The sequence below is a fragment of the Heteronotia binoei genome, chromosome 17 (assembly GCF_032191835.1).
Source record: "Heteronotia binoei isolate CCM8104 ecotype False Entrance Well chromosome 17, APGP_CSIRO_Hbin_v1, whole genome shotgun sequence".
NCBI lineage: Eukaryota > Metazoa > Chordata > Lepidosauria > Squamata > Gekkonidae > Heteronotia > Heteronotia binoei.
In genome coordinates this window covers 55,014,108-55,026,306 of record NC_083239.1, presented here as the reverse complement: position 1 = coordinate 55,026,306, position 12,199 = coordinate 55,014,108, and the positions used below count along the sequence as shown (strand labels likewise).

The 12,199-nt window shown below is 54.0% G+C and overlaps 1 protein-coding gene across 1 annotated transcript in view; it reads left to right on the top strand.

Moving 5' to 3' along the window:
* The window catches only part of LOC132586226 (serine/threonine-protein kinase PAK 4-like), a 77,854-nt gene that overhangs the window by 50,176 nt on the left and 15,479 nt on the right, over positions 1 to 12,199 (top strand). The window contains exons 3-4 of the mRNA XM_060258224.1: positions 6,420 to 7,112; positions 9,824 to 10,324. Of these exons, the coding sequence (XP_060114207.1) occupies positions 6,420 to 7,112; positions 9,824 to 10,324 (1,194 nt within the window). The remainder of the gene's footprint in view (positions 1 to 6,419; positions 7,113 to 9,823; positions 10,325 to 12,199) is intronic.

Sequence of the window (12,199 nt, the reverse complement as noted above, 5' to 3'; positions counted from 1 at the left end):
GACAGAAGCTGCCCTTTCAAGGACAACTGTGAGAGCTATGGCTGACCCAAGGCCATTCCAGCAGCTGCAAGTGGAGGAGTGGGGAATCAAACCCAGTCCTCCCAGATGAGAGTCCGCGGACTTAACCACGACACCAAACTGGCTCTCCTCTTCAGCTCTGTGATGAGAGCTGGCCTCCTTTGGCCCAGGACACAGCAGAGTAGCTCCCAAGGGTCTAGACGTCATATTAGAGCCCTTTCCCTTGATTCTAGTCCACAAATCACTCTAAACTCCACCCCCCCAGCTCTTTCTCACTTTAAAACCCTGGCTTGTTGATCCACACCTCTCCTTGGGATAGTGGCCCTTCACAGCCTCGTTTGTGCAGTGCGTTCCTGGAGGCAGAATGCAAATACTGGTGCATGCAGAAGATGCCGGATCCTTCTCCGCGCTTGCTTCATAAACTCGGGCAGTTCTGCCGGGGAGGGTGAGGCTTTTGGTGTTGGAGATGTTCCCAGTTCTCAGCTTTGAGGCAGCAGGGTGGGGCCAGGTGGTCCGCCCGGAGGGGTCGTGTACCACTTCCGTTTGCCACAGTTCCAGGCACCCTCGAAATGCCTCTGGTTTGCCCCACGGAACACTTCAAAAGCCCAGTCCAAGCAACAGGCTCCAAGCGACGTGGCCTGTTTTGCGGAGGGTCCAGCCCCGTTTTGGGAACCAGGCAGGCACTGAACGTTGGGTGATAGTTCTGCTCTTTGTGAGTGCACAGAATCTGTCATCTGATGGGGAGCTGTGCTTTCCCTTTTCAAAAAGCGGCCTTTGTTGCGGGAAAAGCAGCTGGCTGGGGATGGAACGCAGAGCGGACTTGCTAAGGGAATCAAAGAAAAGGTTTCTGCCATTGACAGACTCACCCCTGAGAGGGGCTGGATCCTGCTGTGTTGTGGAGGGACGGTGGCTCAGTGCATCTGCTCGGTAAGCAGAAGGTCCCAGGTTCAATCCCCGGCATCTCCAACTAAAAAGGGTCCAGGCCAATAGGTGTGAAAAACCTCAGCTGAAGATCCTGGAGAGCCGCTGCCAGTCTGAGTAGACAAGACTGACTTTGATGGACTCAGGGGGGGTCTGATTCAGTAGAAGGCAACTTCATGTGTTCATGTGTGGACTGGCGCACTTAGGAGGCCTTTGCCGGAGGAGAGCGCTGCCATTGGCCTGGTGGGTTTGTGGCCGTTGAGCCCCTGAAACCACAAGGAATGACGACAGCTTTTCCCAATGCTAGATAAGGTTGCAAGGAGGGTGAGCTGTTTTCACAACAGCTCTTCTCTTTGGCCTTTGTACCAGGGTCAGCCTGCGGAAGTGAAATCCAGAAACAGAAAAGGAGAGAGGCGGAGGCAGAGTGAAAGCAATTGATATGAGTTCTTTAAACACAGTTCTTGCAAACAGGGCTCAGTCGATGAGGGATCTCCAGTCCTTTTGATTTTTCAGGCACCTTTGGAATTCCGACACACCACAGTGGGCACAGCCACGAAATGGCTGCCGCAGTAGGCAGAGCCAGCTACAAAACCGTTTGCCCCTGCTTACCTTCAGCCAATCTGAAGCCTTGGTGAGCTAAAGCGCCACCTAGTCCTGCCATATTTGACCAGTCAATAGTCGGCACCCCTGCCCTTGGTATCGAGCCCCTACTGAAGAGTAACCTTCCCTTTGTACAACAGCGGTGGCTGATAAAGGGTGCTGTGTGAGGTTAGCCCCCTTCCTTGTGCAAAATGTGCACAGCTCAATGCCAGTTATTGTGAGTGCTTCTGGACCTAGGATTTGGACCTTGCTGGCCCCAGATCTAGGCGTTTTGTTCCGTCTTTGCCTCTTCCTCTCTTCTCCCGAGTGCTGGTTCCTGTCCCATTTCCACCCTCGTCCCCCACCAACTGGCCCCTTGCTGTTTCCAGCTGCTTCAGCGCGGTCTTGAGCTGTCTGATAAGGAAATCTTTACGCGGCTGCACAGCTGTATGAAAGAAGTCTCGCAGTGTGGGGCTGTGCTCTCTGCAAGCAAGGGGGTGAAGGGGATCAGCTCTTGCCTATTAAAACGTTCCGAGTGGGTAGCTGGCGTCGGGACCGTGCCAGAAACAGAACCGCCTCCATTTTGTCTCTGCAGACCCTCCTTTGCCCAGCCATCCAAGTGATGCTGTCAGGAGTCAACAAAATCCCCTAATAAACGGGGGACGTTTCAGAGGGCAGCCATGTTGCTCTCTGGGAGAGCAGCCGGATTTTGTGTCCAGGACCTTTTGGGAGTCAAAGCTCATATCCCGAAAATCTGGTTGGTCTTTGCGATGCTCCCGGCTCAAGCCTCGCTTTAATGAACGGACTGTTCCAGCTCAGGCTGCAAGGAGATCCGTGGTGGATTTTCACGTTTGCATAAGGAACAATCCGCATGTCGGGAAAAAGGCTAGCTGCGCTGTTGTTCCTGACAAGCTGGTGCTGTGTGTACAGAGAATGTTATTTCTGGAGAAGCATTTAAATTCTTCATTCCCAGACTGAAGTGCTGTCCTTGATTCTGGCATGAGAACATGAGTTCTGTCTCCTGCAGCAAGTGCCAGGTGTCTTTAAGGGGCTGTTCTCTGTGTGTTTAATCACTGACAGAGAGAGAGAGAGAGTCCCTGGAACATGTCAAGAAGAAGAAGAATTGCAGATTTATACCCCGCCCTACTCCCTGAATCAGAGACTCAGAACAGCTTACAATCTCCTATGTCTTCTCCCCCTACAACAGACACCCTGTGAGGTGGGTGGGGCTGAGACGGCTCTCACAGCAGCTGCCCTTTCAAGGACAACTCCTGCGATAGTTATGGCTAACCCAAGGCCATTCCAGCAGCTGCAAGTGAAGGAGTGGGGAATCAAACCCGGTTCTCCCAGATAAGAGAGCTCTGGCTGACCCAAGGCCCTTCCAGCAGCTGTGAGTGGAGGAGTGGGGAATCAAACCTGGTTCACCCAGATAAGAGAGCTCTGGCTGACCCAAGGCCATTCCAGCAGCTGCAAGTGAAGGAGTGGGGAATCAAACCCGGTTCTCCCAGATAAGAGAGCTCTGGCTGACCCAAGGCCATTCCAGCAGCTGCAAGTGGAGGAGGGGGGAATCAAACCCGGTTCTCCCAGATAAGAGTCCGCACACTTAACCACTACACCAAACTGGCTCTCAGTTTCCCGCAACCTCCACTAGCATGTGTAGGAGTCTTACTGGACCATACGTTGAACATGAGTCAACAGTGTGATGTGGTGGCTAAAAAGGCAAATGCAATTTTGGACTGTATCAACAGAAATACAGTGTCCAGATCACATGAAGGGATGGTATCGCTTTGCTCTGCTCTCACCTGGAGTCTTGTGTTCAGTTTTGGGCACCACGTTTTAGGGATAAAGATAGGCTGGAACGGATCCAGAGGAGGGCGACGAAGATGGTGAGGGGTCTGGAGACCAAGTCCTATGAGGAAAGGTTGAAGGAGCTGGGGATGTTTAGCCTGGAGAGGAGGCGGCTGAGAGGTGATAGGATCACCATCTTCAAGTACTTGAAGGGCTGTCCTATGGAGGATGGTGTGGATTTGTTTTCTGTGCCCCAGAAGGAAGGACCAGAACCAATGGGTTGAAATTAAATCAAAAGAGTTTCCAGCTCAACATTAGGAAGAACTTACTGGCCATTAGAGCGGCTCCTCAGTGGAACAGGCTTCCTCCTTGGGAGGTGGTGGGCTCTCCTTCCTTGGAGGTTTTTAAACAGAGTCTAGATGGCCATCTGACAGCATTGAGGATCCTGTGAATTTAGGGGGAGGCGTTTGTGAGTTTCCTGCATTGTGCAGGGGGTTGGACTAGATGACCCTAGAGGTCTCTTCCAACTCTATGATTCTATGATTCTTCAGGAGGTGGTGGGCTCTCCTTCCTTGGAGGTTTTTCAACAGAGGCTTGATGGCCATCTGACAGCAGTGAAGATCCTGTTAATTTAGGGGGAGGTGTTTGTGAGTTTCCTGCATTGTGCAGGGGGTTGGACTAGATGACCCTGGAGATCCCTTCCAACTCTAGGATTCTGTTTCCAACAGGAAGTTCTTTGGGGTTCTTCAGCTCTCACAGAGGGGCTGAGTTGAAAACTACTCACAGAAGGGGGAGCGTCCTGGGGGCTCTTGCACCTGCTGAACAAAACGCCCAGCGTTCTTTTTCTCTTGCCACTGAGTAGTCCCATCCACCACCACCACCACCACCACACCCGACTTAGGTAGCAAGAAGGGCTTTTAAGGCAGAGGAGAGGCTGTCTTGGAAGTCAAGCACTGTGTGAAGCCTCATGGATGGGAGAGCGGACGCAGCGTGTCCAGAGAAGCTCCTTGCATTGGTGCTGTTCTGAAGTTGTGGCATCTCTCGCCCTTAGTGCAATCCAGCAGTTGCTCGGGCCGGGCATCTCGATGCAATGTGTGCCGCTCCTGTGGGTCAAGCCTTGCTTCAGTTGCAGCCTGGCGAACGTGCTCAGGAGGTTTTGACCATCCTGTGTGTGGTGGGTTTTGCCAGAGCCGCTTGCTTGTGGAGGCCTAGGCCTCTTCGTGGGCTGTTGTGTTTCGGAGCTCGCAGCTTGCCAAGAGATCTGTGTGTCAGGCAGAACAGTGGTGGAGGGGCGGGGGGAGAGGGTAGAAGAAGAGATTGGATTTATACCCCACCCTTCACTTATACTCCATTTATACCCCACTCTGCTCACGACCTGAGTTCGATCCCTGGCGGAAGCTGGGTTTTCAGGTAGCTGGCTTGAGGTTGACTCAGCCTTCCATCCTTCCGAGGTCGGTGAAATGAGTCCCCAGCTTGCTGGGGGGGGGGAGTGTAGAGGACTGGGGAAGGCAATGGCAAACCCCCGTAAAAAAAGTCTGTCATGAAAACGTGATGCGACGTCACCCCAAAGTCGGAAACGACTGGTGCTTGCACAGGGGACCTTTCCTTTCCTTCACTTGGAGTTTCAGAATGGCTTACAATCTCCTTTCCCTTCCCGTCCCTACAACAGACACCCTGTGAGGTAGGTGGGGCTGAGAGAGCTCTCCCAGAACCGCTCTTAAGCAGAACAGCTCTGAGACAGTTATGGCTGACCCAAGGTCACTCCAGCAGGTGCATGTGGAGGAGTGGGGAATCAAGCCCGGTTCTGCCGGATTAGAGTCTGCACGCTTAACCACTGCACGAAACTGGCTCCACACCAAACTGGGACGTGGGTGTGAACCTTGGAGAGATGGGGGAGTGTAAGATTTTTGGTTAGAGGCTCAAGGGGTGGGGGCAAGCACTGTCAAATGAGAAGAGTTAAAATTGCATTGATCTCAGTGAGCAAGGTGTGCACAAATCGGGGGGGGGGGCTTTTCCAGGTCAGCGTCTCTGTCATTCAAACTAGAATAAACGTTCAGATGGATAGCCATGTTGGTCTACAGCAGCAGAACGTAGGTTGAGTCCACTGGCACCTTTTAAGACCAACCGCGCTTTATTCCTGGCAGATGTGCGTGCACAGGACAGCTTACAGCAAAAATAAAACTTAATTTTTAATTGGTCTTAATTGGTCTTAAAGGTGCCACTGGACTCAAACTTAGGAACAAGCGTGATTAGAATTTAGAGTTCCAGCAGGCTTCTGTTTTTGTTCTTCCATCCGGTGCCAGCGGTTTGAGATCTGACTTCAGCCTACAACTGAGGCGCCATCTGCTGGCTATGAGAGGCAATACTTAAAATATAAATCCAATATCTAAAATATGTGGAACCAAAGTATGATAAATCTGATCGCACATTGGGGGAGGGGGTGTTGGGGGGGGGGGAAGAGTCTTGCTTGTTCAGACAGAAAAGCAAGGAACCTTTTTGGTTTCCCTTCTCCCCCTGTTCCACAGAGGCAAGTTATCATTTTTGTACAGGCATTGGTCATTAAAGAGTATGCAGGTTGGAATGGGGCCGTATAGGTGAAGAGGTCATCTTCCGTCCTGTAGAGCAGGGGCGGCCAACGGTAGCTCTCCAGATGGTTTTTTTTTTTTTGCCTACAACTCCCATCAGACCAAGCCAGCACGGCCAATGGCTGGGGCTGATGGGAGTTGTAGGCAAAAAAAAACATCTGGAGAGCTACCATTGGACACCCCTGCTGTAGAGTGTCACGAACATTGCTGGTGTGATATAAATAATTATCGTGGGCCAGAGGGCGCTGCTCAAAGGCCCTGCTTCTCCAGTGTGTGAATGCCTGCTTGCCTGCCTCCCCCCACACCTCCTCATGGCTTGCCTTTCTGTTTCGTTGTGTGTGCAAATGCCAAGGCTGCTGCGGTCATGTCAAGCACTTACCAAGCATCTTAATTTCTTCCCCCCCCCTCCCATTTTACGTTGCTTATCTTTTTTTTTGTTTGTTTGTTTGTCTGTGTGTGTGTGTCGTACCGTCTCATCCCTCCCGCTCCCCCCGCCGCCATTTTCTGGTGCCCCCCCGGTGTGTAAAGACCATCGTGCGAGGGAACAGAACTGCCAAAGATGGCTCCCTGGCCTGGCTGCTGGATGAGTTTGAGAACATGTCCGTGTCGCGCTCCAATTCCCTGCGCAGGGACAGCCCTCCCCTCCCGGCCCGGCACGAACAGCTGTACCAAGAGAACGGCCTAAGCGAGGCTTGGCTCAAGCCGCGGCCCCCGCCGCCCCCCAGCGAGGAGGGGAGCCGGAGCCGAGAGCGCAAGGAACGGAGCCGTCACACCTCCCGGAATGAGCAGGAGCACGGCAGAGAGAGAAGCAGGGAGAACAGGACTGCCGGGGGGCAGCACCCCCGGGGGCAGGAGCCCCCAGGCAAAGCTCACCAGCCCCCCAGCCACCGGCCACCCCCTCCTGAGTACCACAAGGTCTCCTCGGATGGCAGGCACAGAGCCCACGAGCGGGATGGGAGAAAGGAGCCCTCGTGGGAAAAGGAGCCATCCGACCGCGTGGTCAGGAGGGAGCGTGCTGACGGCCCTGAGAAAAGACCCAAATCTACATACACGGGAGCGACCAGCCCACAGTCCCCCCGGGAAAAGCGGCCTCTTTCAGGACCAAATATCCGGAGCCCGAACATCCCCATCTCTGAGGGGGTCATGAAAACGGCACAGCAGACTGGGCGTCCTTTTAACACGTATCCACGAGCTGACACCGATCCTGTCCGGGGCTCTCAGGTAAACGTTTTCCGCCTGGTCCTCTTTAGGCTTGCCGTGGTGGCGGCCGTGGACTTCTTGCCTTCCCAGTCCTTGAGCTCACCAGCAGTGGAAGAACTGTTTCTCTAGCCTCTCAAGCAGGGCTCTGTGTCCTCCTCGGGGCCGTGTCTTCACTGTGTCTCACTCTTTCTGCTTCCTCTGTGTTCTGTGGCCACATTTCTTGAGCGGCACCCCTTCCGCCACAGCTCCTCGCTGTGCCTCCTGCTACGTTCTATCCAAGGCCGGTCTCCTTGCCTCTCCTTTTTGTCCTGCCGCCGTCTCTTGCCTCCACTCACCTGAGCCGCTCCTGTGCTTCTGTTGGCTTCCTGAAGGACTGGCCGTCTCTCCCGCTTTTCTCCTCTGTGCTCCCTGCGTGTCCACTCTTTTAACAGCCTTCTGCCCTGCCTTCTCCTGTCCAGACGCTTCTCCTCTCTGCCCTGTAGAACGGCTAGTTTGACTCTGGAAGCTGGAAGCCTTCTCCATAAGGGAGTCCACGTTACAGCTGCCAGGTGCTTGGAGCCACTTTCGGGATCTTTTCCTCACACCTTTTCACCTCGGTACCTTTCTGCTTCCTCCAAGCGCACCCCCCACCACCACCTTCTTTAGTTGCAAGTTCTCTTCACATCCAGCTCATCTCTCACTCTGCTCGTGTGCATATTCTTCCATCTGCCTTTTTCCCTGGGGGGGGGGGGGGTGGAGGGAATGAAAATGGAACCTCCCCTCCCATTATGGTGCTGCTGGTCAGGTAAGGCCCGGTTTGACCTGCAGGTGTGGCAGCTGGGAGGGGCCGGAACTCAGCTTGTCACGCAGGAGGTTCTGACCTTTGGGTCTCCGGCGGAGAGGCTGGAAGGCCGGGAAAGACCTTGCCGTGGGTTCCCAGAGAGCGGCTGCCAGTCAAGAGGGGAGGGACAGTGGCTCAGTGGTAGAGCTTTTGCATCTCCAGCTAAAAAGGGTCCAGGCAAATAGGCGTGAAAGACCTCAGCTTGAGACCCTGGAGAGCCGCTGCCAGTCTTGAGTAGACAAGACTGACTTTGATGGACCAAAGAGGGTCTGATTCAGTAGAAGGCAGCTTCATAGGTTCACAGCTCTTTGGGGAGGGACAGTGGCTCCGTGGTAGAGCATCTGCTTGGTAAGCAGAAGGTCCCAGGTTCAATCCCCGGCATCTCCAACTCAAAAGGGTCCAGGCAAGTAGGCGTGAAGAACCTCAGCTTGAGACTCTGGAGAGCCACTGCCAGTCTTGAGTAGACAAGACTGACTTTGATGGACCAAAGAGGGTCTGATTCAGTAGAAGGCAGCTTCATAAAAGTTCGTGTAAGAGTAGACAATTCTGGGACTGATAGACCAAGGCTGTCTAAGACAGACCCATGCAGGAGAACCTCTTGCGCCTCTTCATAGCTTGTCGCTTCCACAAGTTCTGGAGGTGTTTTGTTTTTTACCACAGACCTGCTCACAGGGGAATTCAGTGTGTCACTACTCTCCCACATTGTTGGGGCTGGAAAAGCAATTGTGCGTTTCAAGGAGAGGGGAGGGGCAGTGATTCAGCAATAGAGCCTCTGCTTGGCATGCAGAAGGTCCCCGGTTCAATCCCCATCAGCATCTCCAGTTAAAAAGGACCAGGCAGGAGGTGATGGGAAAGACCTCTGCCTAAGACCCTGCAGAGAGGAGAGCATCTGCTTGGCATGCAGAAGGCCCTTGGCCCAGTCCCCGGCAGCATCTCCAGTTAAAAGAGCCAGGCAGAAGGGGATGGGAAAGACCCTTTTCTGCCTGAGACCCCGGAGAGCTGCTGTCGGTCTGAGTAGACAAGACTGCTCTTGATGGACTGAGGGTCTGGTTCGGTGCAAGGCAGATTCAAGGGCCGGTGTCAATGTATTGCTTCCCTGTCTCAAACTTTTAAGGGAAGGTAGATCCCAGTAGGCAGCCGTGTTGGTCTGACGCAATAGAGCAAAGCATATGAGCATATGAAGCTGCCTTCTACTGAATCAGACCCTCTTTGGTCCATCAAAGTCAGTATTGTCTACTCAGACTGGCAGCGGCTCTCCAGGGTCTTAAGCTGAGGTTTTTCACACCTATTTGCCTGGACCCTTTTTTTGGAGATGCCAGGGATTGAACCTGGGACCTTCTGCTTCCCAAGCAGATGCTCTACCACTGAGCCACCATCCCTCCCCAAGCAGTAGACTAAGTTTTATTCAGAATGGAAGCTTTCGTATGCTCTTAAGCGCCTCTTAAGCACTTCGCACCTACGACGGCAGTCTGCTTTCTGTCACCCTCCAGTGTTGCTTCAGCCCTGCTTTGTCCTAACACTGACAAACACAGACCCCTATTTGTGATTCTTTTAATCTGCCAGAAACATTCCCATGAGCCCACTTACATTAAGAACTGCCCCTCGCCATTCCCATTTTGTCTGCTGAAGTCTGCTGAAGAGCACACGAAAGCTTCCCTCTCGAATAAAACTTAGTTGGTCTTAAAGGTGCACCCTGTCTACTGCTTTAAGGAAAGATATTTCAGGCGGCTGATGGGTGCCCGGACAACCCCACCCCCCGGGGATGTATCCATCCAGCCTTGCTCTTAGAGAGGCTCAGAGATCCTCGCATCTCCCATGCCTGCAGAACAAGCCCCCAGTCCAGCCCCAGCGGCCTATACCATGGGATTCCCCCTTGGGGTAACTCTCCTTTTTTGTTTCCTTTTCTCCTTAGGGGGAGCACAGAGCCGGGAAGCCCCAGGAAAGCACCTCCAACGGCCCCATAGGCGAACACAGCGGGTCCTCGAGGGTCCCGCCGTCAGGCCCCCTGAGATCCAGAAACGCAGAGCCCCCTCCCGCCGGACTCCCCCAGCACGCCTCTGACCCCCATCTGTTACACACCCCCCAGCCCGCCCCTCCGCCCTCCTATTCGCAGCAGCCGCAGCCGGCTCCACCGCACCAGCCCCCGCTCCCTCCTCCCCCGGCCCCACAGCAGCATCAACCCCGCTCCCCGCAGCGCGAGCCCCAGCGTGTCTCGCATGAGCAGTTCCGGGCGGCCCTGCAGATGGTGGTGGACCCCGGCGACCCCCGGAGCTACCTGGACAACTTCATCAAGATCGGAGAAGGCTCCACGGGCATCGTCTGCATCGCCACCATCAAGAGCTCCGGGAAGCTGGTGGCCGTCAAGAAGATGGACCTGCGGAAGCAGCAGCGGCGGGAGCTGCTCTTCAACGAGGTGGGCGGCAAGGGGAGGGGCCTTCATTCATTCACCTCCTCCTGGGTGTCCCCCCCCTCCCCTGCAGCCTCAGCCACACACGTGGCCCACATTGGGGTCTTGCTGCCCCTATGCAGTTTCTGTCTGGCCCCACTGGCTTGATCCAATGTTCTTATGTCTAGAGCAGTGATGCTCTGTCTTCTTGGTGCTTGGGGGGCCAGAGTGGGGGGGCTTCTGGAGTTCTGGCCTCACTGATGGACCTCCAGACGGCACCTGGGTTCTGGCCACTGTGTGACACAAAATGTTGGGCTGGATGGTCCATTGGCCTGATCCAACATGGTTTCTCTTATGTCTAGTGATGCTCTGTCTTCTTGGTGCTTGGGGGGCCAGAGTGGGAGGGCTTCTGGAGTTCTGGCCTCACTGATGGACCTCCAGACAGCACCTGGCTTTTGGCCACTGTGTGACACAAAATGTTGGGCTGGATGGGCCATTGGCCTGATCCAACATGGTTTCTCTTATGTTCTTCTGTGACACAGAGTGTTGGACTGGAAGGGCCACTGGCCTGATCCAACATGGCTTCTCTTATGTTCTTCTGTGACACAGAGTGTTGGACTGGATGGGCCACTGGCCTGATCCAACATGGCTTCTCTTATGTTCTTCTGTGACACAGAGTGTTGGACTGGATGGGCCACTGGCCTGATCCAACATGGTTTCTCTTATGTTCTTATGTGACACAGAGTGTTGGACTGGAGGGGCCATTGGCCTGATCCAACAGGGCTTCTCTTATGTTCTTATGTCTGGGGCAGTGATGCTCTGTCTTCTTGGTGCTTGGGGGGCCAGAGTGGGAGGGCTTCTGGAGTTCTGACCTCACTGATGGACCTCCAGATGGCACCTGGGTTTTGGCCACTGTGTGACACAAAGTGTTGGGCTGGATGGGCCATTGGCCTGATCCAACATGGTTTCTCTTATGTTCTTATGTCTGGGGCAGTGATGCTTGGAGGACAAGAGTGGGAGGGCTTCTGGAGTTCTGGCCCCAGTGGTTGACCTCCTGATGGCACCTGGGTTTTGGCCACTGTGGGACACAGGTTGTTGGGCTGGATAGGCCATTGCCATGATCCAACACAGCTCCTCTTACATTCTTATGTTTGTTCCCAGAGTTCAGTCCAGTCTGGACTGAGACAAGCTTTTTCTGTCACTTGGTAGGCTTTGCCCCACTTTGGAAGCTGATCTAAAAGAAATTCCTTCTTGGCATGATGGGTGAAAGAGGTGGGACCTGCGCATTCTTAGCAGAAACGGGGTGTTGATGGTGGAAGCGTGTGTAGGTGGAAAGAGGCCTCGGTGCTTGTTGTCCCGTGAGCTGCCACCAGAAAGGTCTTCAAATAATACTGATGCTTTGGGGAAACTTCCCAGTGGGCATCTGTGTCGTGGTGCACCTGTAGCTGGGTTGCTCTGGAAGGCATCGAAATGTTGTCGCGCTAGTCCTTTGCTTAGTTTGTGTGAACTGGCTGGAAGGTGGCGGGCAAAGAGGAGGAAGAGGGCAGATCTGGGAATCCTCCTTTTCAGGCAGCTGTGTTCTTTTCCCTTTGGGTGCTTTTTGCCAGTCAGCTTTCCAGTGGGAATCAGAAGCCCTGCTGGGCAAGAGCCGTACCTGGGCACCAGGAAAGGTGTTGAGGGGCACAGTATCGGGGACCCTGGATTCCGAACATTTGTCTCCTGCCTTCCTGTCCATTTAGGGCCCTCAGAGGCAATGTTCCCTCTATGCTGCGGAGTCTTGTGAGCAAAAGTTCTACTTTGTGTGCTACTGGCATTAAAGCTGTGAGCCGCTGCATAAATGAGTTTGCTCTGGGGCCATTTTTTCCTGAGCTCAGACTAAAATGTGTGAGCTGGAGGCTAAAA